At 34.3% G+C, this 27,508-nt stretch overlaps 6 protein-coding genes across 16 annotated transcripts; 2 read left to right on the forward strand and 4 right to left on the reverse strand.

Annotated features, from left to right (window-relative positions):
* Positions 1–678: 678 nt before the first annotated feature.
* LOC119608252 (ATP synthase subunit beta, mitochondrial) lies at positions 679–2,809 on the reverse strand. 2 transcript variants are annotated; one of them, XM_037962587.1, is made up of 2 exons: positions 2,666–2,809; positions 679–2,557 (listed from the first exon to the last, which is right to left on the reverse strand). In XM_037962587.1, the coding sequence occupies exon 2, from the start codon at positions 2,497–2,499 to the stop codon at positions 976–978; it is 1,524 nt and encodes a 507-aa protein (XP_037818515.1). In that variant the 5' UTR covers positions 2,500–2,557; positions 2,666–2,809; the 3' UTR covers positions 679–975. The 2 variants fall into 2 exon arrangements, with proteins under 2 accessions (XP_037818515.1, XP_037818516.1); XM_037962588.1 differs by having other exon boundaries at positions 2,647–2,749.
* Positions 2,810–3,893: 1,084 nt separating this feature from the next.
* On the forward strand, positions 3,894–4,806 carry LOC119608253 (augmin complex subunit msd5). Its single transcript, XM_037962590.1, has one exon. It carries the CDS (start codon positions 3,988–3,990, stop codon positions 4,747–4,749), a length of 762 nt encoding a protein of 253 aa, XP_037818518.1. The 5' UTR covers positions 3,894–3,987; the 3' UTR covers positions 4,750–4,806.
* On the reverse strand, positions 4,731–5,393 carry LOC119608254. Its single transcript, XM_037962591.1, has 2 exons — positions 5,242–5,393; positions 4,731–5,184 (listed from the first exon to the last, which is right to left on the reverse strand). Exons 1-2 carry the CDS (start codon positions 5,285–5,287, stop codon positions 4,784–4,786), a joined length of 447 nt encoding a protein of 148 aa, XP_037818519.1. The 5' UTR covers positions 5,288–5,393; the 3' UTR covers positions 4,731–4,783.
* A 1,936-nt stretch (positions 5,394–7,329) lies between these two features.
* LOC119608260 (acyl carrier protein, mitochondrial) lies at positions 7,330–8,878 on the reverse strand. Of its 3 annotated transcripts, XM_037962610.1 has the most exons (5): positions 8,722–8,878; positions 8,500–8,648; positions 7,996–8,106; positions 7,787–7,912; positions 7,330–7,671 (listed from the first exon to the last, which is right to left on the reverse strand). In XM_037962610.1, exons 2-5 carry the CDS (start codon positions 8,635–8,637, stop codon positions 7,492–7,494), a joined length of 555 nt encoding a protein of 184 aa, XP_037818538.1. In that variant the 5' UTR covers positions 8,638–8,648; positions 8,722–8,878; the 3' UTR covers positions 7,330–7,491. The 3 variants fall into 3 exon arrangements, with proteins under 3 accessions (XP_037818538.1, XP_037818536.1, XP_037818537.1); XM_037962608.1 differs by lacking the exon at positions 7,996–8,106; XM_037962609.1 differs by lacking the exon at positions 7,787–7,912 and having other exon boundaries at positions 7,981–8,106.
* A 2,839-nt stretch (positions 8,879–11,717) lies between these two features.
* On the forward strand, positions 11,718–23,547 carry LOC119608257 (5'-nucleotidase domain-containing protein 1). 8 transcript variants are annotated; one of them, XM_037962601.1, is made up of 12 exons: positions 11,718–11,811; positions 11,909–11,952; positions 12,036–12,116; positions 12,187–12,242; positions 12,995–13,053; positions 13,436–13,507; positions 13,625–13,711; positions 15,520–15,641; positions 15,701–18,299; positions 18,356–18,699; positions 18,760–19,679; positions 19,747–23,547. In XM_037962601.1, exon 12 carries the CDS (start codon positions 21,671–21,673, stop codon positions 23,192–23,194), a length of 1,524 nt encoding a protein of 507 aa, XP_037818529.1. In that variant the 5' UTR covers positions 11,718–11,811; positions 11,909–11,952; positions 12,036–12,116; positions 12,187–12,242; positions 12,995–13,053; positions 13,436–13,507; positions 13,625–13,711; positions 15,520–15,641; positions 15,701–18,299; positions 18,356–18,699; positions 18,760–19,679; positions 19,747–21,670; the 3' UTR covers positions 23,195–23,547. The 8 variants fall into 8 exon arrangements, with proteins under 8 accessions (XP_037818529.1, XP_037818530.1, XP_037818528.1 ...); XM_037962602.1 differs by having other exon boundaries at positions 18,369–18,699; XM_037962600.1 differs by having other exon boundaries at positions 15,701–17,230; positions 17,335–18,699.
* A 1,322-nt stretch (positions 23,548–24,869) lies between these two features.
* Positions 24,870–26,801, reverse strand: LOC119608258 (acetyl-CoA acetyltransferase, cytosolic). Its single transcript, XM_037962605.1, has 6 exons — positions 26,644–26,801; positions 26,236–26,357; positions 26,061–26,173; positions 25,571–26,000; positions 25,326–25,514; positions 24,870–25,261 (listed from the first exon to the last, which is right to left on the reverse strand). The coding sequence occupies exons 1-6, from the start codon at positions 26,690–26,692 to the stop codon at positions 24,980–24,982; spliced, it is 1,185 nt and encodes a 394-aa protein (XP_037818533.1). The 5' UTR covers positions 26,693–26,801; the 3' UTR covers positions 24,870–24,979.
* Positions 26,802–27,508: the final 707 nt, after the last annotated feature.

A 27,508-nucleotide genomic window follows, 5' to 3' on the forward strand; every position in this document is an offset into this window, starting at 1 on the left:
CTGACGTCATTTATGAAATAATAATTAAATTGCATTTGTGCCAAAAAATAAACAACAATGAAATAATATTTATTTCAGATAAAAGTCATGTTTTTACCTAAAAAAAAAACATTACATATTATTTAATTTGTAGCAAATTCTATTGCACAACACTTCTCAGACAACCCCCTTGCAAGATTAAATTTGTTGTTTTTTGTATTTTGCCCCATTATACGTAACAAATAACGATTTTTTGTTGTTGTTTTCTGACATCTTTTCACTAGAATTGTTATCTTTTACACTAGAATTGTTATCAATTGAATTAATAGAATATAAACTTTTGCTATTAAATTGTTTTTCCAATAATTTTTACATTAATTTGCAATAAAAAACTTTGCAATATTTTTAATTATTTTCTGGAAAAATATTGGGAAAAATTTCTATCATATGATTTTTTCATACACACGAGAATTAGCAACAACACAACTGCGGTGAAAAAAATCTGTTCACTACTTCTCCCTCTCTTTTTAACTAAACACACACAATGGTTTACTTCATGTTTCTTCTCTCTAGCTATCTCTTTCACATATTGCCGACATGAGTGAAAAAAGTTCAAAATGCTGGTTATGCAACCACTGCCGCCATGTAACCAAACTTTCTTTAGCCGGAATTTTCCTTGAAATGAAAATAACTTTTATGTAATTTTTTTAAGGATTTTTTTTCGTAATTTTATTTGGATTTTTTATTCACTTTTAGTTTGAATATTGTATTATTTTATATAACTTCATCTTCACTTATGCAAACTCGTTTGAAACGAACATTTTACAGATACAAATAATTTTAATGACGACTTTCACAGAATGTGGAGGAGTGCGTGCATTGTGGAGCTATTTTAGTTGTTTGGAAAAAAACACATTCTTAGAATAGAATAATTGTTAAATATTTAGATGTTGGTTGATCTTATAGTTTTAGAGTTGTTGTTGTTGTATATGGTGCTTAGGCAGCTTCCTTAGCAAGACGTTCGGCCTTTTCGACGACTTCTTCGATGGGGCCAACCATGTAGAAAGCGACTTCGGGAAGGTGATCGTATTCACCAGCCAAGATCTTGGTGAAGCCCTTGATGGTTTCTTCGAGAGGGACCAATTTACCGGCATGACCGGTGAAAACTTCAGCAACTTGGAAAGGTTGGGACAAGAAACGTTGGATCTTACGGGCACGAGCGACGGTCAATTTGTCTTCTTCAGACAATTCATCCATACCCAAGATAGCAATGATATCTTGAAGGGACTTGTAATCTTGCAAGATCTTTTGGACACCACGGGCAACGTTGTAGTGCTCTTGACCGATGATGTTGGGGTCCATGATACGGGAGGTGGAATCGAGAGGATCCACAGCGGGGTAGATACCCAATTCAGCGATGGCACGGGACAATACAGTAGTGGCGTCCAAGTGAGCGAATGTGGTGGCTGGGGCAGGATCAGTCAAATCGTCAGCAGGTACATAAATGGCCTGGACAGAGGTGATGGAGCCCTTCTTGGTGGTGGTAATACGTTCCTGCATAGAACCCATATCAGTGGCCAAAGTGGGTTGGTAACCTACAGCGGAGGGGATACGACCCAACAAGGCAGATACTTCAGAACCGGCCTGAGTGAAACGGAAAATGTTGTCAATGAAAAGCAATACATCTTGACCTTCTTGATCACGGAAGTATTCGGCAACGGTCAAACCAGTCAAAGCGACACGGGCACGGGCGCCTGGGGGTTCGTTCATTTGACCGTAGACAAGAGCTACCTTGGAGGTCTTGTCCTTAAGGGAAATGACACCGGATTCAATCATTTCATTGTACAAATCGTTACCTTCACGAGTACGTTCACCGACACCGGCGAATACAGAGTAACCACCATGGGCCTTGGCAACGTTGTTGATAAGTTCCATAATCAATACGGTCTTGCCGACACCAGCACCACCGAAGAGACCGATCTTACCACCCTTGGCGTAGGGGGCGAGCAAATCGACGACCTTAATACCGGTAACCAAGATTTCTTGTTCGACGCTCATGTCCACGAATTCGGGAGCTTCAGCGTGAATGGGGGCGGTCTTGTCGGTGGGGATGGGACCACGTTCATCGATGGGTTCACCGATAACGTTGATGATACGGCCCAAAGTTTCGGCACCAACGGGAATACGGATTGGATCACCAGTGTCCAAGACTTGTTGGCCACGCACCAAACCTTCAGTACCGTCCATAGCAATGGTACGTACGACATTTTCTCCCAAATGCTGGGCGACTTCCAAGACCAAACGAGGGCTACGGTTGGCGACTTCCAAGGCGTTCAAAATTGGGGGCAATTGATCCTCGAATTGGACATCGACGACGGCACCAATAACGGCCACAATTTTGCCATTAGCAACGGCAGCAGCCTTAGCGGCAGCCTTGGCATACTCACGTTGAGATTGGGCAAGTAGTGATATAACTTTCTTGTCCGACCTATTAAGGGCCGAGCGTACAGCAGTGAACATTTTTAATAGATTTTTCTTATTAATGCCCTTTTAAAAATGAAATTAGTTGAACGCGCTCCTAAAAGGAAGTAAAATTTTATAATTTTTATCAAGTTTAACACAATAATTTTCTAGAATAATTAACTAAAGAAAATTTTTTTCACACACCAACTTCTTATGCACTCACCGATTACGAAACAGCTAATTTTTTGCAGGCAATGTGGCCGTCTTCGTTTTCAATGTACAGGGCAGTGTTACCGAATGTAGAATTCACCTTCGTTCTTATTTTACCGTTTTTCTGATGTTCGAAAAAATTTCCCCCTCAATCACAGTGGCCTGACATTTCGAAAATGTTGCCAGAGGGGTTGAATAGTAACAGTGTTGTATTTTTAAAAGGCAGACATAAAGCAGGTTATGTTTTTAGAGAGGAAAATTTTTGTAATTGTTTATGTAATTTTAGATAAATGTTATTTTAAGACATTTTATTAATTAAATTTATTTGATTATACATTATATCTGGAACTTAAATTAAATTGATTTTATATATTTATGTTATGCCGATATTCTGTATCAGAAATAATGTTAGAGTCTATACAATTATTCTGATTTTCTGAATTCGAAACATTGATTGATGTCTTGAGATAGTGTTTATAATTATTTTTTTTTTTATTTTATTAGAGAACATCCAAAAATTGTTTTTATTTAAAAGAAAAAAATCGATTTAAGGGAGTAAAATAATTTTTCACATTTAAAACAGAGTACAGGATGGGTTTATCTCGATATCATTGCAAATTCATGAGTTAATTACGATTGAGTGGTTTTTGTAAGTGAACTATATATGGATACTATAACCACATAATACAGTTGTAGTTGGTATAACAATATTAGTATATTGATATTATTTTTACATATATCTTCAAAATTTAAGTAGAATTATTGTAGATACCGATCTAACAGATATCTATAGGTTCTTCTGAAAACTAATACGGACAGACAAACAAACTAATCGATGGCTCTATATACTAGTACTCGGAATAAGTATTGTTTATAGAATCGGAAAATTATATTGTGCCCATTTATCAAGGTGATGGATATAACAAAAACGATAAATCTCTTTTTGTCAAGTAAAACATTTTTAATGTTACAAATTGTTTTTATATTTATCACACAGATTATTATTTTATAAATCTCTATATTTTTCGTTTGTTTTTATTGTTAAAGCAAAAAACATAATATTTACACTTATCATAACATTAAAAATTAAGCTTTTCTTTGTCTTACCATCACATTTCAAATATTTGTAACCAACCCATCTGGCAGCATTATCTTTACTTTAACACAATTCACAATTGCATTTACGAAAATTTCTTCCCTTACAAATTCCCTCTATAAACAGAGTTGTATTTCACAAAAATCAATATGGCTCCGCGCCAGGTACTGTATAAATAAAAACCTACTTTTGAAAACAACAATCGATATAAAAAGCACAGATATATCATAAAAAGAAATATGGATTCTCAAGAAAATTTTAATAAAATCACCAACGCCATTAATGAAACACACGAAAATGTTTTGCACGAAGTCTGTCATGTGCCGCGTGTAATGAATTTGACGGATTTCTATGGCATATACGAAAGGGAAGAAAAGGCAATAGATGAAAAATACGATAATGTACCAAAGGTTACTCCTACCATTGAACTGTTTGCAGAAGTTTTCAAAAAGCTCGATGAGTATCCAGCCAATTTGCAAAAACCCAAAAAACCACCACCCATGCGGGAACGTCTAAATTCTACCATATCGAAATCCTCTCCCACTCTAAATGATTCCACCGGTTCGAGTACCTCTAGTCAAAATAAAGAAAATTCTCTTAGTTTGTTTAATTTGCATAAGATCGAAGCGGATGTGCCCACAGCTTCGGAAACTTTAAGCAGTTTTGTAAAGTTTCAAAAGCAGTTAAAGTTATTGAATAACGAAATAATGCAACAGGAGCTAGACAAGGAATATGCACAAAAATTAAAACAGTTAAATGTATTTGCCCAACAATTAGAGAAAATATTGCCCACAGAAAAAGTGGGCAAATGCGCTTTATCACCCGCAGAGGAAACTACTTTAGAGGATTTGGCTAATAGAATGGATGATCTTAACTTTATACGCGGCCATCAAGATATCTTACAGAATTGTCCAAACAATAGTATTCCCACCAAATTGGAGTATTTAGTGGATGTTTTATCTTATTGTGTACTTGCGGTTAATAATTTTAATATAAATTAATTTATTGAAATACATAGAAATAAAATGTTAAGAACTAAAAACAATCTTCTTCCTCAAGATCATAAGCGTTATTGATCTCAAGTTCTAGGTTTTCCAGCTCAACACGCATTTGTTGTATAGTATCCCATATGGCCAATAATTTTATTATGTTACAGCCCAAAAACTCTGACCTTTGCTCGGCCGCTTCTAAATACTCTTCAAAATTACGCCGCTCGTTGGCTGGACCACAGCCATTCAATAAATTCATAAATTTGTCCACAATACGGGTCAAGGCATTCACGGTTTCTTTATTATAGGTGTAGGGAGTAGAATTATTATCGCTTGTTGCTGGTTTAAGACTTCTGGAGGCTTCTATCTGCAATAAAGCATTATTAGACTTGTCCAAGACATCTGTAATGGCGGCTGTCTGGGTTCTTTGAGAATTGCGTGTGGTCTCTAAAAAAATTAATTTATTAATATTAAGTTTACTTTATTAGTTTATTATAATCTTACTTAGCTCATTTAGCATTTTACTAATTAAACATTTATCCGAATACATGATTTTTCTTATAATTTGTGATATTTTCTTTTGTATATTGATTTTGTTATTGCAGGCGGTAGTTTATTTGAAAAATGACGTTTATAAAATATTACCAGATTTTTAACCAATTCGTATGTTTTCAAGGTTACCATGTTGTTATTTTTTTGTGCTTTAATGTTATATATTCACAATAAGCTGTTGTAAATGTCAAACTGTCAAAGTAATTTACCGCTAGAAAGTTATAAACATTGAAATGCCGCATCATTTTTCAAGATTCTAAAGTGTTTGTGAAAAAATATTGTAAAATGTGTTTTCATTAGTTTATTTTGTAAAAATATGTAATTATTTTAAAATTTTTGTTACATTAAGTGTGCTTATGTGTGTTTCCAGAAGAATAGCATGAAGGTAAGTGCAAAAAAGCATGGCTTCAAAAAGGTGTCGCCTTTAAATTTCTTATCTGGCGAGGATTCACATTTAAATTTGATCTATACCTTAACTATTTTGCTTAAGATGGAAATTGTGTCAAATTTACTAAATTTTAAGTATTTGTTATTCCATTGCAAAAATTAATCACTTTGTTGTAATAAAAAGCCGGCTATCTGTTGTACAGCATACACCTGATAGCCGGCTTCCATTCCCTCTCTAAAATATTTAAATTAGCTTCGTAAAGAAACATTTTCGTGAAGAATTTTAACCCGATATCATAATTAAGTTCATAATGCGTAATTTATGATTGAGGGATTTGTAGAACATGGCTTTATATGAGATCTTGTTAGTAATTTCTGTGATATACATTTCCGACACTTAAAATATATTATTCCAAGTCCTTGTAGGTAGCGGAGTTGGTTAAGCCTTGTCTGTTTGTATATTGAAATTAGAGTACAGATATCTGCGAGATCCGAATTTGGAAATGTCATATTGCTCCCATACAAATTTACATATGTATATACTCCCGAAAAATAACTTTATTTAATTTTAATCACCCCTACTCTGTATTTCGATTACGTTTACGCATTCAGTTACAACGATCGAAAAAAGGTATTCCAACAAAAAATTGAGTCGTAAGAAAAAGAAGAAGCAATACGATTTCATTTCAATGCTTTGCGATTGTGTCTTCTGCATTACGATCGTAGCTAGTTTTTGTTTATGTAACGGAGAGTCGAATCGAAATGCGTAAAACCAAAGTTGCCAAACTAAGAAAATTTCGATTCGAATTGAAATGATGAATAACTCTTTCTATAACCCCAAAACAAACGAGCTAAAACCTGGGCCCAAATTATGGCATACGATATCGATCGAAATCTCAATAGAATCTAAATGGAGATTTTGATCGATATCGTATGCCATAATTTGGGCCCTGGATTGGTCTATAAATGACCCTAGCCCTTATATGAGTTCTACTTCTGAAAATCTATTAAACGAACATCATTCATTAGCAAATAAACATCCGACAAATTAGTGTTCTAGTCTGTTAGACCGGAGGTCGTAGATTCGATTTCCCCTTAAAGTACTTTTAAGGGATGTGCAAAACAGACCCGATTTATTGAAGAAAAATAAAATTTGAGTGAAGTTCTGATTTATCATGCAAAAATTTAATTTCTGATAAAAAATGGAATATTCGATTTTTTTATAATTTCTTTTGGTGAAAATTTTGTTTCAATGAATAATTTAATTTTTGGTGAAAATTTTGATTTTCATCGAATTTTTGTTGAAAATTAAATTTTTTAGTGAATAATTGAATTTTTGGTTCTACTTCAACAAAAAGTTTTATTTACAAAAAAAAAATTCGATTTTTCAATAAAAATTTAACATCTGAAATATTGATTTTTCGAATCGAATTTAGCCCAAGTTTTTCCATAATGAAGTTTTCAATAGCTATTTTCATTAACATAATTTTGCAAGCACGTGCTGCCTAGAACTAAGCTGTTTCCAAAATCTTGCCTAAAACAAGTCATGACAAATGTTTGTAGTAAATGTCGTACATAGAAGACGGCCATACTAAAAATGTATGCTAAACCAACTTGTAATGATAATATTTACAGAGATTAATAAACTGCTCATTTTAAATTATTTTACTTATATTTTTTTTTGGTTTAACATTAGAATTAAATGTACAATGTCCTTTTGTTGGACTCAAATTACATTTGCCCTCTTTATTTTAAATTATGTATGTATATTCTTATTATTGATTTTAATGTTTGTTTGTTTTACAAAAAACACATTTATTCATAAACATCTTCTTTGTCAGCGACATATTTAATAATATCGGCTGGTCTCAACAATTTTTCGGCATCTGAATCGGGAATTTCAAAACCGAATTCATCTTCCATGGCCATAATAACTTCAACATGATCGAGGGAATCGAGTCCCAAATCATTAATGAAGTGTGATTCAACACGGAGCTAGAAGTTTTAAAGAAATATAAAAAGAAAGAAAAACAGAGATTTAAAAACTTATTACAAAAAAACGTTGTCTAGCAATAAGGAAGCAAAGGCCTGGCAATTGCAAAACATTTACCTTGCTTGGGTCAATCTTGTCATACAATTTCAAGACGAGCAATACACGCTCATTGATCAATTTCAGTGATAGTGGAGGTTTTGCAGAGTATTTGCGTGCAGCTTGCCATTGCCAGTTATTGCTCCCCTAACAGAAAGAAATAAAACAAAGAAAACAAAACATTAGTATGATTTTGTTCAGTATTTATAAATTACCTTATCACTAGTAACTTTATCGTAGGCAGACACTACTTTCAAGACACGATCTTTAATATCTTCCATAGACAATTTGTCCGAATAGCAGCGTACTTGCACATTAGCAGTACGTGCTTTCAAAATGTTCTAAAGATGAATAAGAGCAATAATAAGAAGTCATTAAATGTTTAGTAGGTATATAATCAATACTATATAGCCATTATTAAAAATATATAATAGATAGGTACTATTTTTAATAATATACACACAATATTGATGGATCATCTTTTTTCAAAACGAGTACTTGTTAAAGGTCTATCTTCTTTTTACCAATACATTATAGAATTAATACGATTTGGTTTATTACATGAAAACACTGATAACGATTGAACTCTTTTTGGTATAAGAATCTCTTCCCGTGAAAACTTTTTCTTTACGTTTTAACAAAAGTGAGGTTAGGGCTTTATTTTTTCATTAATTATTCCAATATGCACTTTTCACTGGGAGTTTAGAACAATTAATTCATCCTTTTCCACTTACTTGTGTAACACCATTGCACATGGCTGGCATGGCAATTCTGTGCAATAAACGCATCTGTGGTTGGGCAGTGATTACACGGATTCCATTTGCGGCTCTTGCCAAACGGGCACAATTACGGGCAATTTGTGTTAGCGACATTTTGAATGGGCCTAGAATAATGTTTATAGTTAATATTTTTATTCGTTTTCAATTGAATTGTTTGTTAAATTCAATTAAAATTACCCCAAATTTCTTAGAAGAATATTATGTAAAAACTTCTGCAAAACTTGTGTGTTCTCCACAAAAAAAATGTTAAACCGAAATGTCAAAAATAGAGGGAACTTTATTATGTTGAAGTAAGAAAAAACCCGTTGTTTTTAGTTTGACAATTTAATAATAAGCATTACCAGATTGTTGAATAATTATGAAGATTTTTAGTTAGTGCTGTATTATTATTGTATATTAGAGAAATAACGGTACAGCAGAGATTAACAGTTTTCTTAATAAAATTAAGATGCACTTTTAATAAATAATATTAAAATTTAATTAATAACCCTAGGCTTTAAATGATTGACATAAAACATGAAAAAGTTGATATAACAATTTTTGTCGATTATTCAAATATTTTAAGGTTACTTTTTACGAATATTTTATTATAGTTTTGAATAAAGAACTACATTAAAATGTAGTAAAACAAGTAATAAATCTAAAGATTTATTGTAATTAAAACAAAACGTTAATTTTTACTATTTTATGCAATTTATAAACATTTTAGGTATATTTCAATGTTTTAAAATGTTTACAATTAGCGAAACATGTATACAATAATAGTTTAGTTGTATTTTTTTGCTGTTTTCAAGCTCTACAAACGAAAATAGTTTTTGTTTTCAAAATTCGAAGTCGCATTAAAATTTAAAAAAAAAAAAATATTAAAATTAAAAAAAGTGAAAATTTTTTTAAATGTACAAAAATGAAAAAATAAAGAACAAAACATCCAAATCCAAATATACAATAGAGGAGTAAAATATGCTCTAAAAACTCGAAAATATAACATAAATATGTTACAAAAGTCAAATCATGCATAATTATGCTCCTATGGATAAAATAGGCAAAAATTTGTGCTAACAAATCGGTGCCAAAATTCTTAAATTGGTCTGAAACGTGTAAATATCTTATCCATGAGTTCATACGACGCATCATAAAAACTTTCATTTGCATATTTAGGTTTCCATAAAACATAAAATGACAATTTAAATGAATATAATAACTAAACATGCAAAGTTAATGAAATAATTTACAAAAATATTGAAAATTAATTCTATGACCTTAAATGGACTAGGAATTTGCAATTTACATTAAATGAAAGTCCATTCTGTCTTCTATTTGATTTTTTAGGTTATATGTTGTGTTTATATCGGTTAAACCGTCCGACACTCAAAATTAGACACGAACCAGATTATATAAGTCTGAAACTAGTGATTAAATGGAGCAAAACTGCATCACAGTTTTTTATTTCGTGATTCTGTTTTATTGTAAAAAAACTTTAAAATTTCAAACCTACTAGCCAAATGACGAAGAAGTGTTGTAAAATATTTTAACGATGTCCATCCGTCCGTGTGTCCAATTAAACGTTGTTATCAAAGTACAGGTGGCAATTTTCAAGATAATTTGATGACATTTGGAATACACGTTTCTTTTGACCCAAGGACTAAGCCTATTAGTATGGTTAAAATTGGTCCATTATTTCACCTAGCCACCATACAATTAAACCCCCGAAAAGGGCTTTTGAGCTCATAATTATGTACACAACTAAGTTTTATACAAGCCTTGATGACCTTGCCGAATTTCGAAATAATCGAACCTCATTTGACCCTAGTGACTTGAATACCCACAATTCATTTACACTGTTATTGCAAGACAATATATAAGTATAAATCTATCCAGCCCATTTTATCGGGATCGGTCCACATTTGCTCCTATCCCCCATATAAAGCCTCTTTCAGAAATTAGTTTTTCGTCAATAAATTGCTTAAATAAATCGGAGTCGGAATTGCAGCCGATTAGAGTCGCTATTCTGTAATAAATAAATTTCATAAACAAAAAATAATATTATGTTGCAAAACAAGTTTTCTTACTCCTTTGGAAATGCTCAACAAAAAATACGCAAAAATATTTAAAATATGATACCAATTAATTTAATTTTATTGTCGTGTTTAATCATACAAATTAGATTTCGGACCAGATTGTTTTGTTACATAATATTTATTAATATTAAACCGTTTATAAAATAAAAACTTGTTTATGAATAATGCCTTAATTATATTAGGGTTTTAAATATAGTCGCAGAAGATGTAGTGTAGTGGTTGTATATGTTTGGTATGGTATAACCATACCAAAACAAAATAAAAGAAACTAGTGTTGCCAGAGTGGTAGCGGCGCTGGTATGCTCGCGTTCGCCGGGCTTGGAGCTCGCCGGATGGGGGTGGTTCTTGCTACCACTCTAGACACCTACACACACACATAAAAATCATACCAGCTAAAAGAAATAAACGAAATAAATATAAATGGGCACCGAGTAGGTTTCTGTCTGTCTCCCTGCTGAAACGTACCTACGACCTATAACGGCTGGCAGATGTTGTGCCAGTATAAACCCTCCCACTCGGGAGTGGATAACCCCGCCATGACATCCTAATATTAGGGATGTCCCAAAATTTTATCCTGCAAACATTCACCTTCCCTACTTACCGCCGCTTATGTTATTTAACCGATCATTTTATTCTTTTGGCATCGAGAAACCTCGGTTACCAATATGGCTTCAACAAATTTTCAGCAATTTGTTTGCCTACATAAAATTTTTTCTAAAGCTATTTGTTTTTGTTTTTATTCCTCTTCTTCTTTCTCACAAAAAAAAACAAAAAAAAAAAATCCCTTTTTCATTGTGTTGCCACCTGTTTAAGTTTCTTCTTCTTCTATTCAGTAGCTCTACTACAGGGTGCACACGACAAACCCCACCACTCCTGTTATCCATCCCTGGATACAGGATGGGAGGGAAAAAAACGCGCCCTAATTTTTCTGAACTACCCTAATGTCCTAAAACTTTTCTGGGATTTTGGGTATTTCATTATTCCCATACAAAAAATTTGCACTATGGCAACCCTTATTCATTCGAGAACAAAAGTACAACTCTGTACCGCCGTTAAAAACTACTCAGGCGGCGACGTACTGTGAACAGCTGCTTGAATGAATGGAAAAGGAGGAGGCAAATAAGAAAAATACTACGCGTGGGTGAAGAAGAAGCACCCAAACAAAAAAAATATCAATGGATACAACGAGGTAAGTAATTTTTTTGTTAATAAACAATAAAATAATAAAAGTATTAATTTAAATAGTTTAAAACAATATAATAATTTTTTCTTTTGTATCTTTACAGGTTCTGGTGGATTTCTATGGCCGTATAAGGGGATTTTAAATAAGGTAAGTAACAAAAACATAGTGATAGAAAAATTTATTAGTGGTGTTGTTAACTAACACAACCAAATTTTTTCTTTTCTTTACAGGGATCATGTTGGCTGCCTTGGGCTTATATAAAAAACTGATGGCCGATTCTGAAAGATGGCGGATCGAAGCAGAATGAACTGGTAAGTAAAAAAAAAAGTGTGGAAATTATTTTTATAAAATTTTCTAATAATTTTGTTTTAAATTTTTCAGGTTTTGTTCCAGATGGGCCGGTGGACTAGGCATTAAGGTGGTTCCGGAAATTTAAGGTAAGTGTAATGGATTATATTTGAAATATAAAAAGTGGACTTTAGTGAAAATTAAAATGTGGTTCGGTGCATAAAAAAAAAATTTTGGTTACAGTGTACGTCAAAAGTGTGAGTGCCGTGTAAAAAAAATTTAATCGAATAAAATAAAAAAATTTTTATAAATTTAAAATAATTTCGGTTCGGGTTTTGGAAAAAGTGAATTCGGGTAAAAAAAAATTATTTTGGAATTTACAGTGCGTGTAAAAAGTGTTCGGACAAAAAAAATTAATTTAATGAAAAAAAGTTGGAAAAAGAAAATTGTTTAAGAAATTAGAGTGGTTCTGAAAAGTGACAAAAAAAATTAAAATTTAAATTTGGAAGATACAGTGAGAACAAAAAGTGAAGTGACAGTGAAATATTTTTTTTTTTTCAAATACAGTGGGTGTAAAAAAACGTGAAAATTTTTAGTGACTGGATCTAATAAGCGAGACCAACGGAAACTAAAGTTTGAAAATTTACAGTGGCCATCAGAATTTGTGAATCAGTTAAATTTAAAACAAAATTATTTGTGTGAACAAAAATGAAGTGAACCGTGACCAAAACCTTTTGTAACCAAAACAAAAGAAAAATTAATAAAGAAAACTCTAAAAAATCAAACCAATCCCAAATGGATAAAATAAAAGAAAAGTGAAAATAAAATTATTTCTCCCATTAAAATATCTTTTTGCTTTAATTCAAAATTAATAATTTTATAAATTTTCTTTTACTTTCAGCTAATAAAATTCAATTGGACCTGGGATTTGGCCTTGGTTACTGCTTCCGTTCAGGAAAGGTAAGTAATAAACCTAAAACTAAATAATATAAAATGAAACATAATTTCACTTGTATTAAGTTTTTTCTTTATATTCACGACTTAATCGCAAGAATTTGGTAGAAATGTAAGGACTAAGTTCACCAAAGCTCATAGACTAACGTCTAGAGACTTTGGCGATAAATACCCCTTACAATTTCTCCGGAAATAAAAGTAAAAATATTCAAAAATAAAATTATTTTGAAAAAAAAAGAAAAATATATATATAAAGTGTAATTTTCTAAAAGGAATAATAAATAAAAATGATTTGATCTTAGCTTGGAATTCATTTTGTCCTTTTAGAAGATTACAAAAAGCTAGGTTAAATTAATTCAACTAATTATATTTTATTTCTCTTCCACAGGTTATAAATTCAGATTGGACCTGGACCGGAAGCTTGAATGCGGTATATGAACCCAATTATTATTCTAAAAACGTAAGTACTAACTAATACTGAACTTATCTAAATCAAATGATTAGATATTGAAAATTACTTGTAGCATCAAAATTTACTTTAGACCAAATACTAATCGTTTTGTTTTTCCTTTCACAGGTTTTAATCATCAAATTTTGGTTCCTGAAGAAAATCAACAATACCAGCCCACTGAGGAAAAAGTTCCTATCAGCGAGTGTAATACTGGTGAGTGAAAAATTTAAGTTACCTATACTAACATCTAATTTTACGTTATTCTGGTTAGTCTAACGGTAGATTTAGTATTTAAATTAGATTTAAAAACAAACTATAGGTATATATTGCCTTATTTCTTGATCGTTAAGATCATAATGTTTTCCATTAGAAAAAAAACTATTTTGCCAGGAATAGTTCGTGTTGTGAGAACAACATTCCGTAGTGATAGATTTCCCTGTTAACGAGTAATTCACGTGTTTCTACCCGAAACGCTTGTTGGATACTCGTCGCAGCTTTGCTCCCAGACAATTCAAATTGCCAAATTTTAGTCAGCGCTTAGATGACTAATAATTCCTAACCCTGAGCGCATGGTTCCAAAGGGTGCTATGACGGAATTGCATCTATGACTAGCGTCTGACGATCACAACGTGGTCATAAACGAAAATTAATATATTTAGTCTGGTTGAGCACTCGGCGAACTACTCGTTAACGGGCAAACTATCACGACTGTTTACTGTTCCACAACACAAATGAACTTCCCTGGTCGTAGGCTTTCACTAAAAAAGAAACAAAGTGTTAAATATAATCAAGGCAAAATATCATTAACAAAATGTTTTGTGTAGAAAGTATCTACTAACTCATTTATACAAAATACAGAAAATAAAATAGGTTTTATCATTTTGGTTCGAGCTAGGAGTAGGTATAATCGTTGGGACTAGAACCACCAAAGATGTTGAAACTATTGTTTCAAATCTTTGGCATGAAATACCCCCAACGATTTTCCTTGAAGGTCTTCAACCTCGTATAGGCTATTTCCAATAGGTCTGACAATTCGGCATTTTAAAAATTTCTTGGCTAGTTTAGCATTAAAATTATTTTTGAAATCGCTTTGCTGAAAGTTGCGGCGATAAACCTCTTGGCCTGGTACAAACTTGACTTGACGGCAACGGGTATTGTATGTCTTCTCGTTTTTCAAATATGCTTTGTGCAGATTCTCACGAATTTTGTGCCGTACTAAGTCCATTTTTACGGGTTTTGGTACTATGTCGATTTCCGGATCATGAAGACATTGTAGTTTCTTAGCAAGCTTATATACACTTCCGTGCGAAATCATGTTCATACCGAACAGTGCGAAGTACGGCGTAACTCCAATAGACGTTTGGACTGACGACCGCAGCGAAAACTCAATTTCGGACAGGTACTTATCCCACTCAGTGTGGTCCTCCTGCAGGTAGGAACGAATTGCGGACAGGATGGACTGGTTAACCCGTTCCGAAGCGTTGGCTTGTGGCGAGTGCGTGGCAGTTTTTACATGCTTTACGCCAAAATTCGTTACCATATCCTGAAACTCTTTACTAATAAACTGCTTGCCATTATCGGACAAAATCGTCTCAGGTGTACCAAATTTGTGGAACACTTCGGATATTAGAAACTTGATGACGTTTTTCGTGTTAGCTTTGGGCATAGCTTTGAGCAGTACATATTTCGTTAGGTGGTCTAGGACGATGAATATGTAAGCGTTTCCGTTTCTTGACCGTGGATAAGGCCCCAAAAAGTCTATAAAGATCTTCTGGAACGGTCGTTCCGTTGTAGATTCAGCTCCCATTGGTGGTCTTAGGATCGAATTCGCGGGTTTTGTCTCGCGACAGGTTTGGCAATTGGCCACAAATGATCGGACCTGAACATTCTGGTTGGGCCAGTAGAAATATTCCCTTAACCTTCGGAGCGTTTTACCAAAACCTCCATGAGCGGCTTGAGGCGGATTGTGGCACTTCGCAATTACTTCTTGAGTAAGCTCTAGTGGAACCCATAACTTCCAGGCAAAATCTTCGTTTAACGGCACCCCGTCATATGGGAGGACCCGCTTGTAAACCAGATCATCCACGACCTTCAAATCTGGCAGGCTTTCAGCGTTTTCCTTGATTTTGGCGATTAAGTCCAGGTAACTTTGACCTTTGAAATACTCAGACTCTAAATCTATTAAATTATTTACCTCCACAGATACTTCCTCCATGTCATACCTCGACAAGGTGTCGGGAACGATATTTTTGGATCCGGGCCGGTGTTCGATGGTTAAGGTAAAGGCCTGTAAATGTAAGCTCCATCGGGCTAGTCTGCCACTGAGGTCTTTGTGGGACATAAGCCATTTTAGGCTGCTATGGTCCGTGATGACTGTAAATGGCAAAAGTTCTATATAAGGCCGGAATTTCTTAATGGCCATCACTACGGCCAAGCACTCTCTCTCGGTAACCGAGTAGTTCTTCTGTGCACTGGTCAATTTGTGAGAGAAGAAGGCTACTGGATGTTCGCCGTCGTTTTCGTCCTTCTGGAACAGAACTGCTCCCAAACCTATGTCTGATGCATCGCATTGGACATAAAAGTGCCTGTTGAAATCGGGATGCATAAGCACTGGTGCTGTTGTGAGGGCGGACTTTAGCTTGTCGAAGGCTTCCTTAGCTTCGTCCGGAAAGTTGAAACCTTTTCCTTTCTTAAGGGTGTTAAAAATAGGTGTTGATATGGTAGCGTAGTCGGGGATGAAGCGCCTATACCAACCCGTAGCTCCCATGAAGCTTCGGACCTGTTTGGCGGTTTTCGGGTAGGTATATTTCAAAATCGTATCGATTTTATCTGGGTCAGGTTTTAACTTCCCTCCTCCTACTATATACCCTAGGTACTTCAACTCTTTGAAGCAAAATTTCGACTTCCCTACGTTGATGGTCAGACCCGCCGAATCCAGGCAATGCGCTACCCGATCCAGCAACTCCAGGTGAGTCTCAAAGTCTGGAGATACGATCAAAAGATCATCTAGATAGACGAAAACTCTATCACGAAGTGCTGAAGGGATCACTTTGTCCATCAGACGGCATAACCTTTGGGCTGCGTTACACAACCCGAAAGGCATGACCGTAAAATGGTAAAGTGGTCGCCCCGGCACCGTGAATGCAGTCTTCTCCCTACTAGATGCATCTAACGGTATCTGCCAGAACGCGTCTTTGAGATCCACGCTGGATATGAAGAACGTATCCCCTAACCGACTGAGCAGACCTTCGATGTGCGGCAGCGGATAGGCGTCCTTGACCGTGAGGGCATTTAGCTTACGAGCGTCCAGACACAATCGGTTCTTCTCGCCCCTACGGACGAGAGTAACCGGATGGCTCCAAGGACTCTCGCTCTGCTCTATGACCCCAAGATCAAGCATCCTGTCCAGCTCTGCATACATTAACTTCTGCACAGCCGGTGAGACGGGATAATGCCTGTCCTTCACTGGGATCGCGTCGCGGGTATCGATTGTATGGGTTTCGAGGGAAGTCTGACCGAGTCCCTTCTTTGAGAAACACGGGAATTTTGCTACCACCACATCTAATGCCGCCTTTTGCCCAGGAGTGAGAATATGGGTTTTGGTTACATCCTTCGTCTCCTCAGACTCCGGACACAAATTAACCCCGTTAGTAGTAATGCTACATATACTAGGAAACAGACCGAAACTTTTCATAAAATCTACCCCTAAAAATAGAGGCCTATTTAAAGTAGGTACTAGATATAGAGTCACTTCATTAGAACAATTATTAAAATTAACTTTGGTTTTTACTCGTCCAACAATTCTATGTGGACTGCCATCGGCCGTTTTTACATAGGACAAAAATTTAAAAACTTGAAGACCGGATTCCTCCACTAACTCCATGCAGCCCTTACCTAGGCAAGACACCGTGGCTCCACTATCTAACAGCCCATCAATCTCACAACCATTTATATTAATCTTTAGATAAAGTCTAGCATCCTTGCCCTCATACAAACTCGTAGACAAAATTTCATTCTTGATCTTCTTTCTAATTTTATACCTAAGTCTAGCTTTCTGAATTCTATTCGATACTTGACCAAAAATCCTAGATTTTGCTTCAGCGTATTCCCGAATTCTTTGATGAAGCGGTTTAATTATATGAACTTTAGGTTGTTCATCGGCAGGCATTATGCGTACAGTATTAACTAGAATTTTAGTCGGTCTAAAGTGTTCGATACCAGGGTCAACCGGGATTAAGCTAGGGTTGAACGAGTCTCCCCCGTTTGGGACTCGCTCCCCTTCAGGTTTCCCTGACATTTAGGGCACTTAGGCGTGACTACGTCATCCCTACCACATCTAAAACAAAATATGCGTCTATTAGGTGAAGGACAATCCACGAAACTATGGCCTGGCTGCTTACAATTCCAGCAAATATACCGGCTACTAGTGGCTAAGGCGTCGATTTCGAGGATTGGTATAGGCACTTCATCTCCAAACTGGAGTTCATGGACTCGAGCTGGGGCGGGTTGTCTAGACTGGAAAGTCTGCCTCTGACTGGTGATTAAATTTTCAGCTCTTTTCGCCTGTTGACAGAACTCATTGAGACTAGAAGTGGTCACGGAAAATAGTAGATGTGACAATGACGGCTTTAGATTACTTTTCATAATCTCCACTAGGTCTCGTTCAGAATAGGGGTTTCGCTGTTGATTTCTTAGCTTCATCACACCATTGTAAAAACTTTCAAAGCTTTCCATCGGCATTTGGCGACGATCCATAATTTGTTTTTGTAACTGGAACTCGTTCTCAAATCTTCGGAACTGGGTAAGGAATGCTCCCACCAACTCATCCCAGGACTGTATTGGTCTTAACTTACGTAGGTTCCAATACCAGTCCAGCGCCTGGCCTTCTAGCAGATGATGAAAACCTCGTAGGACGTCATTGAACGCGCAGTTGTAGTCCTGTCTTAGAACGTCTACTCGAAAAAAGAAATCTTCAGCACTCATGGACTTCGAGGTTCCGTCGAACTTAATGCCCCATTTGGACAAATCCACCTTTCTTTGAACGGCGAATGCGCCGTCAGTAGGCCAACTTGGAGCTTGTGAGGATTGAATTGGTGCTGGAAAAACTGGATTTGCATTTGGTGGTACATAATGCGACTGTGCGTTAGCTGCTTGTCCTTGGAATGGTTGAAAATCATTTTGCAACTGGTAATTACTAGCAGGTATGTACAATTGAGGTTGATGTAGTTGATTCGTTACTAAATTGTTTCCTTGCCTAACAGGTGGTTGCTGCTCTACAGGCTGATGGTTAAACACTGCATTTGGCTGCCGAACAGGTGTTCGCGGCTCCGTTGGTTGAAGGACCGATATCGGCGGATTAGCTGGAGCAGCAGCATTGCCGAATTCCTGTTGCAATTCGGTTCGCAACTGCCGTATTTGTCGTTGCAATTCCTCCCGCACAAAAGTAAACATATCGCCTCCTGTGGTGACGATGTTAACAGGTTGAGGAGCTGTTGGCGGGACATTTGCTCGGAACTCTTGTTGCACATTCCTGGCGGTGATACTGCTGTAGTCAGGCGATGTAATCGTGCTATTTGAAATGGCCGATTCATTATGAAAGCCAGAACGTTCATGGGCCATTGTCATAAATTGCTGGACTGCTGGCGTAACGGACGACGTGGTAGTGGTTGTAGTAGCACTGGTACTGGCGATAGTATACGTCGGGTGCGAAGTGGAAACTACAGTTAATACCGTGGTCCTATTAACGTTCTCCATATTGGGAGTGTTTCTATTGTCAGCTTGCGAACGACTTCTAGCTGAGCGAGTTAAAACCATTCCTAGCAGACAGTACGCGGAATGACCAAATGATACAATCACAACTCACACCAAATGATAAAACGACAAAATTGATGATCTGTATAATAGACCGCTAGTAAAAAAATAACTATTTACCTCTATGATAAATATTAAGCAACAACTTTAAAAGAAATTCCTCTTTTCCAAAGGAAACAAAAAAATCAATTCTAAAGAAAGGAAGTAAAGATTCAAAAACTAAATCCAAAACGTTCGTAACGACAAAGCTAAAACGTTCCACAAAAAAACTCAAAATCCAAATCCAAAAGAACCAAAGATAAATCTTGAAATCTCAAATTAAATAAAATCTTACTATCGGCGGTGTATTTCAGGAAAGTAAAGTTTGCAGGTAATGTAAAAATGTATTATTGTTCGTAGATACGTTTCTAATTGTTTCTTTTCTAATTTGATTTCAGGAGATGCAGACATTAAATGAAATTTAAATGGGCAGAAAAAAACATGGCATTAGTTTCCAACAGCTCCAGATTAGAGTGCAGCTAGAATTTTGGTTGGCTATCCTACAACTCCTAGGACTACTCTAATCCCTTTACTGAGGACCAAAACATACGTTTTTTTTTTTCACACAAATACCATTAGGATTATTGTTGAAAAGGGGGCTGGCCTTAGCTATTCTTTCTTCACCACTTGAGCATTCTCAGGTTTGCTATGGAAAGCTATTCTGAGAGCCTCAAATTGTTTGGAAAGGATAGGCTGAAGAATCTATAATTCTGCATGACCATATTGTTCACACCACACGTCGCAACGCGAACTAGACTAAAATTGTCCTGTTGTCCGGGACTTACGTAAGTGTGTACAATATTGACCATGCACAATTATAGCTTCCCATCTATTGAAATGGAGAAAAGTAAAAACTAAATTTACTATTTCGTCCGACGACGTCGCAACAATTAGGGACTCTAGGTATGACCTAACAGGACTTACGTTGTCATGACTAAATAGGATAATAGATAAACTAATAAAAGATCAGGCTATGGACCTATTCGGGCCCCACGTTGGGCGCCATTTATGTAGTGTAGTGGTTGTATATGTTTGGTATGGTATAACCATACCAAAACAAAATAAAAGAAACTAGTGTTGCCAGAGTGGTAGCGGCGCTGGTATGCTCGCGTTCGCCGGGCTTGGAGCTCGCCGGATGGGGGTGGTTCTTGCTACCACTCTAGACACCTACACACACACATAAAAATCATACCAGCTAAAAGAAATAAACGAAATAAATATAAATGGGCACCGAGTAGGTTTCTGTCTGTCTCCCTGCTGAAACGTACCTACGACCTATAACGGCTGGCAGATGTTGTGCCAGTATAAACCCTCCCACTCGGGAGTGGATAACCCCGCCATGACATCCTAATATTAGGGATGTCCCAAAATTTTATCCTGCAAACATTCACCTTCCCTACTTACCGCCGCTTATGTTATTTAACCGATCATTTTATTCTTTTGGCATCGAGAAACCTCGGTTACCAATATGGCTTCAACAAATTTTCAGCAATTTGTTTGCCTACATAAAATTTTTTCTAAAGCTATTTGTTTTTGTTTTTATTCCTCTTCTTCTTTCTCACAAAAAAAAACAAAAAAAAAAAAATCCCTTTTTCATTGTGTTGCCACCTGTTTAAGTTTCTTCTTCTTCTATTCAGTAGCTCTACTACAGGGTGCACACGACAAAGAAACAATTTAAAAATCTCTACGAACTAGCGAAATATGCAGATTATTTGCACTCATGAAATCTTGTGTTAATTAAGATAATTACTATCATAGTAGGAAAATATTATTACTACTATGGATATTATTGAATATAGTCCCTCGCTCGACATGTTATTCTTATTTTTTATTTAAATCGCCCTCCGTATTATCCCGTGCGGAATTTTTTCTATACTGTCGACTTTTCAAACTTTTTTTTCGACTTTTTTTTACTTTTCGACATTTTCCGACAAAAAATTAATTGTTCATTTGTTTGAAAGTCGATTTATATAGATTTCAATTTGAATTGAATTTTTACAAATTTTAATAAACTATTACTTAACCCTATTACAATACTTTTTGCAAACATATTGGCACCTCTAGAGTTAATTCCCCCTATTTAATTTACTAATGATTACTTTTGAATCGATTATTTTTGTTTTGATTAGGGGGGTAGTCATGACGTCATGATGGAGCCTTATCATTTTGTTTATAAAATTTATTATTGACTAAATAAAATTGTAAAATAACTAAAAAAATTGGCTTAATAGTAAATTTTATTAAAATATAATCACGACACATTTCAATGAAATAAGATTAATTTATTATTAATAAATAAATAAAAAAAGTCTAGATAAGAAAATGTTCAGTTTAAATGTTCGTTGTGTGCAAAACAGTGCTAAACTAGACAAGATATTGTTGTTTACACTGGGAAAATTACGTAATTATGTTAGTCTAACAGCTGCTCAGCAAAGTATCAACATCACCACCGCCAGCACAAATATAAATAATACGAAAAGCAATAACAGCAAACGAGGAGCAATACTGGCAGTAAAACAATTGGCACGTTATTCTTCAGCTGATAGTAAAATGAAGCATTTTAAGGAGTTTCATTTGATGGATTACGATATCATAGGTTTCGATTTGGATGGCACTTTATTAAGATATGATTTGAATAACATGGTGCCTTTGGAACATAAATTGTTAAAGGAATTTTTGGTGAAAGAAAAGAACTATCCCAAAGAACTGCTGGAGCAGAAGTTTGATAGCCAATTTATACAAAAAGGTTTGATTATTGATAGTGATCGTGGCAATATTTTAAAATTAAGCTCTGATGGCACGATTTTGAAAGCGGCACATGGCACAAGATTTATGGATGATAAGGATATTAGTCAAGTTTATGGCGAGGCCAGAAAATGGGATGTAGCTCAGCAGTATATAAAAGATCCTTTATCCGCTTGGAATGGCCCTCTAGCAGATAAGTTAAGAACTCTATTGGATTATTTTGATATAGCCTCTTCCTTGGTGTTTGCTCAGACGGTGGATGTTTTAGATAGGACGGCCGCTAATAACAAATTGACGAAAAATGATTATAAAATCTGGCCGGATATGTTGGCTGGTTTGATACAGATCTATAGTCGTGAACATTTTGCCTCGGGAGCAAGTGCTTATTTTGAGGCCTTAAAGGGGAATCCGGAAAAGTATTTATTAAAAACTGATAGGAAAGTTATTGAGCTATTAAAACAACTTAAAGCCTCGGGTAAAGCTTTATATCTGCTCACGGGTTCTAATATAGATTTTGCCAACTTCACTGCCTCTTATGCTTTGGGTCCTCAGTGGCGTGATCTTTTCGATTGTACCATAGGTTTTGCCAAAAAACCAGGATTTTTCTTTGCCCAAAGACCCTTTTTACAGATTGCTAATTTAAATGAACTGGAAGGCAGTGAATTGACTTTAACGGAACACCTAAAACCTAATACTTGCTATAGCCAGGGCAATTGGCAGCAATTAAAAGAATCTCTATGTAAGCAAGTATTACACAAAGATCCCCAAGAAATTAGATCTCTGTATGTGGGTGATAATCTTATACAAGATGTTTATACACCCAAAGCCGAGGCCTCCATAGACACCTTAGCCTTGAGTGAAGAACTATTAGAATATGATCATAACTATGAATTTAAAACAATAGTACAATCTCCTCTCTGGGGTTCTTACTTCTGTGTTAATGCCACGCCTACTTTATGGTCCAGCATTATAGCAAAATATTCTCAATTGTGTGTATCACACATGGATGTAATGACCGAAGTTCCGATAGAAGAAAAAATACATTGTGCTAATAAGGAGGGTTATTTTCCCCAACAACCTGAGGGACTTTTAGAAAATTAAAATTACATTTAAAGATTTTATGTTAAATTAATATATTTTTTACCAACTTATGCTTAATATTAAAATACAATATTGACTGTGTTGAACGTACAAAGATGCTAACTATATAGATTTTTATTAAATATGTAGTCTATTATGTTTATAAAATAACGTATTTTAAATATAAATGTTAATTTCCCTTTAGTTTGACTTCTTTTAAGTAAAAAGAACTTTTTTAATTTTTAACAAATTTTTTATCAAAAATATTAATCAGTTATTTAAAGTAGTCGCTTTTTTAAATACCTAAACGAATTTTAATGCTGTTTTATTTCTTTCAAATATGCAAATATATGCATTCAATTGTTAAAACGAAATTTTTTGTTTTTTTTTTCCTTGGTAATTTTAAATCTTAAATAAATTCAAAGTTATGTATAAAGATTTTAAAACGAAAATAAACCCTCAGGTAATAATACGAGAAAAATGTGTTTTTTATTTATAAAAACTTTTTATAATGGTAATTTTTTAAAAAAATGCATATTTAAGATTATGATCAGTTTTCTTAAGAAAATCTTATAAAAGTTTTTGTAAAGGAAAAGAGAATATCGAGGGACTATATTCAATAGTCGCTATCTGCCATTTTCATGAAAATGAGATTTTGATGGCAAAATATTCAGCAAACTATCCCGCATCAGTGATATAAATTTCAAAGAAAAAAAATATTTTTGGCAATTTTATAGCTTTTTTTAAATTGCTCTATCTTAAAAAAAGAAAAAATCTGAATGCAAAACTCTCTATCTTATCCAAAAATTGCTTCAAAATCTATCCCTTTGGATGATTTTCTGTTGCAAAACAAGTCTTCTTAATAATTTGGACATGCTGAACACAAATCCGTCAAAATATTTAAAATCGGTCTAATAGTTTTTGAGATATCGCTCATTATGATACTAATTAAATCGATTTTATTGTCGTGTTTAACCATATAACTTTGATTTTGGACCAAAACATTATAATCTGTTGCTTTTTCAACAATTTGGTTTATTTTCCTCCATTAAATTGTATAAAATATAATATTTATTGATTTTAATTCAAATAAAAATTGTATATTCCATGAAAAACTCTCTATCTGTTGGTTGAATGAATATTTTCGTAGAAAAATAAGCTCTATCTGATATAAATTTGTGAATAATTTTGCAAATAATGCAAAATTTAAAATTCTTTTTATATAAGGGTTTAGTATATGGTCGTAGAAATATATTGTAGAAGAAAAAATTTAAAAATCTTCACTAACTAGCGAAATAAACAGTTTTTTTGCTCTCCTGAAAACTTGTATTATTTTAGATAGGGACTATTGAATATAGTCCCTCGATATACAATTCAAACGAAAGGTATTAATGAGTTTTGTAAAAATTTTTAATTTTTTTTATCTATTTTGTTGTGTCTATATAGCAACTCTACAGACACATTCCTATTTTATATTCTCTATTGATCTTCCTGGGAAAGGTATATAACTATTGGGTATTTACCCTTTTCCGTTCGCTAAGAATTAGGAACTTTTAATAAAATTCACAAGTATTTAATTTTTTACAAAAATGTTAATATCTCTGCCGACAAATATTTTATTAAAAATTTCACAATTCTTTGTTTAACTTAACTTTTATAAAACATTTATAAAAAATCGTTTCAATTTTCGCAAAAATTTTGTTTAATAAATTCTACAATTTATTGTTAAAGCACTTTTTCAATAAATATACAAGATAAGGAATAAATTAATTAATTTTTAACAAAGTATGTAAAATACAAAAATATTTAAAGACGTTCCACAGCCATGGCAATACCCATGCCACCGCCAATACACAAACTAGCAACACCTTTACGGCCACCAGTACGTTCTAAAGCATATAATAAAGTAACTAAAACACGACAACCAGAGGCTCCAATAGGATGACCCAAAGCTATAGCACCACCATGAATATTAACTTTAGCAGCATCAATTTGCAGGTTTTTTAGTACGGCCAAAGATTGGGCAGCAAAAGCTTCATTCAATTCAAACAAATCAACTTCATCTTTAGACCAGTTTGCCTTGGACAACTTTAATTAAAAGAAATGTAATGATTTTTAGTTCATAAAATAAGAAAACCTAAAAAAAACTTACCACACTTTCAACTGCTGTTACGGGGCCAAGACCCATAACTTCGGGTTTAATGCCGGTCTGAGACCAGGCCACAATTTTAGCTAAAGGCTTAATATTACGCTTCTCAACTTCCTGCTGAGACATAAGTAATACAGCGGCCGCAGAATCATTAATACCGGAAGCATTGCCGGCGGTAACTGTGCCCGATTGCTACAATAATATACATTATTAGTCTATTATACTTTTAGTACTTCTCCTTAACTTACTGGTATAAAACAGGGTTTTAACTTTTGTAAACTCTCCAATTTAGTACCATATTTAATATATTCATCCTTATCGATGACGGTGGTACCCTTACGATCGACAATCTCTACCGGTGTAATTTCTTTAACAAAATAGCCATTCTTTTGAGCCTCTTCTGCTAGATTTTGTGACTTTACAGCAGAAATATCTTGTTCCTCTCTAGTAATATTAAATTCCTTGGCCAAATTTTCAGCAGTTATACCCATATGAATGTTGTGCATGGCATCGGTAAGACCATCATGTAACATGGTATCAACCATAGTGCCGGGACCCATTTTAATGCCCTGACGCAAATGCATAACGTGAGGTGACAAACTCATATTCTCTTGGCCACCACAGATAACTATATTAGAATCTCCACAGCGTATAGATTGATAACCTAAAGCCACGGTCCTAAAATTATTGAAATTTAAATAATTTTTGAAATATATTAAAAAAATATCAAATACTAACTTTAAACCAGAACCGCACAACATATTTAGGTTATAGGCGGGTACTTCTATGGGTAAACCAGCCGCCAGGGAGGCTTGTCTGGCAGGATTTTGTCCTTGGCCCGCAGTAAGAGCCTTGAAAGTAAATATTAGTTATTTTATGTTTTATAAACAATAACTTTCTTTTTAACACCCACCTGTCCCATAATAACTTCTTGCACATCTTTAGCTTCCACGTTGGATCTTTTCAAAACATCCTTAATGACTACAGCTCCCAAATCGGAGGCTTTTAACTTTGACAATGCACCATTGAAAGAACCTTTAAATGAAAAGTGTAAACAAAGTGCCAAAAGAAAGTTTTAGATGAAAACGTGTTAACCAAAAAAAAAAAAAAAAACAAAAAACAAACAAAAAAGAGAAAGTTATCTAATTACATACAATTTCTGCTTAAACAATACGCACTTTGTTCCAAATATTTTGTACAAAATTTCCAACAAAAAGACACGTAATAATATTATACATGCCTTTGGTACGATAAATTTTTGATAAAAATTCTCACTTATAGTAAATGACGAACAAATAAACAATTAGAAATTCCAACTTACCAATAGGTGTTCTAGCTGCGGCCACAATATATACTTCGTTGCTGGTCATTTTCTTTAATAAAACTAAAAAATTATCTTACACTCACAATTCCCTGGCATCAACTAAAAATTCTTTTTGAAACTATTGCAATAACATAAACAATACGAAAGGTTGCCAGATATATGTATGTATCTTTCAGTGGAATTCAAAGAGGGGAAATTAAATTGTCTAATGATAAAGGAATTTTCTAAAAATATTTCACAGTTTTTTCCAAATGGGTGTAAAAAATTTAAAAATTTAGGCTTGTACTAATATATTTATTTAAACATTTAAATTTTCTCAATATCAATTTAAATTTTCAAATTCCAGTTGAATTTTTCTTAATTTCAACTGATATTTTTCCAAAATCAAATTGAATTCCCAATTTCAATACGAATTTTCTCAATATTATTTAGTATTTTCTCAATTTCAATTGAAATTCTTAATTTTATATTTTTGAATTCGGCTTTTTTCGAATAAAGATTTCAGTCTTATTAACACTATTTCGATTTTTTTAATTTAAATTTGAATATTTTTGAGAGGAAAATTTTCAAATTTCGCATAAGAAAAAACTGTCAATGCCTTGTTTTTTAGCCCCATTTTTTAGTGAATATGTGGCAACACAGAATTAATGCTCTAATCAAAGTCACGTTTTACCGAACGTGCATTTTTAAAATATGATAACAGTTACTCTTGATGTAATTGAATTTTAGCGATATGAACATACTTTAGTTTCATTCTGATGAAAATTTATTACAAACTCTCCTATCAACTTGATTCAATTGAAACTAATGAAATCGTGATCTATTATATGTAGACAGGTGTAGAGATAAATTGATAGATAGA

This window comes from Lucilia sericata, unplaced genomic scaffold (assembly GCF_015586225.1).
Source record: "Lucilia sericata isolate MDLA Ls3-8-SP2 unplaced genomic scaffold, ASM1558622v1 Contig000815F_arrow, whole genome shotgun sequence".
Lineage (NCBI taxonomy): Eukaryota > Metazoa > Arthropoda > Insecta > Diptera > Calliphoridae > Lucilia > Lucilia sericata.

Coding starts and splice junctions, on each gene's coding strand:
- LOC119608257 (XM_037962601.1), top strand. CDS start 21,671: ATGTTCAGTTTAAATGTTCGTTGTGTGCAAAACAGTGCTAAACTAGAC.
- LOC119608254 (XM_037962591.1), bottom strand. CDS start 5,287: ATGTATTCGGATAAATGTTTAATTAGTAAAATGCTAAATGAGCTAA. Junction 5,185..5,241: donor TAAAATGCTAAATGAGCTAA/GTAAGATTATAA, acceptor TAATTTTTTTAG/AGACCACACGCAATTCTCAA.
- LOC119608260 (XM_037962610.1), bottom strand. CDS start 8,637: ATGTCGCTAACACAAATTGCCCGTAATTGTGCCCGTTTGGCAAGAGCC. Junction 8,107..8,499: donor TGTGCAATGGTGTTACACAA/GTAAGTGGAAAA, acceptor ATTCATCTTTAG/AACATTTTGAAAGCACGTAC. Junction 7,672..7,786: donor ACAAGATTGACCCAAGCAAG/GTAAATGTTTTG, acceptor TAAAACTTCTAG/CTCCGTGTTGAATCACACTT.
- LOC119608258 (XM_037962605.1), bottom strand. CDS start 26,692: ATGACCAGCAACGAAGTATATATTGTGGCCGCAGCTAGAACACCTATT. Junction 26,358..26,643: donor CGCAGCTAGAACACCTATTG/GTAAGTTGGAAT, acceptor TTTCATTTAAAG/GTTCTTTCAATGGTGCATTG. Junction 25,262..25,325: donor TAACAGCAGTTGAAAGTGTG/GTAAGTTTTTTT, acceptor TTTTAATTAAAG/TTGTCCAAGGCAAACTGGTC.
- LOC119608253 (XM_037962590.1), top strand. CDS start 3,988: ATGGATTCTCAAGAAAATTTTAATAAAATCACCAACGCCATTAATGAA.
- LOC119608252 (XM_037962587.1), bottom strand. CDS start 2,499: ATGTTCACTGCTGTACGCTCGGCCCTTAATAGGTCGGACAAGAAAGTT.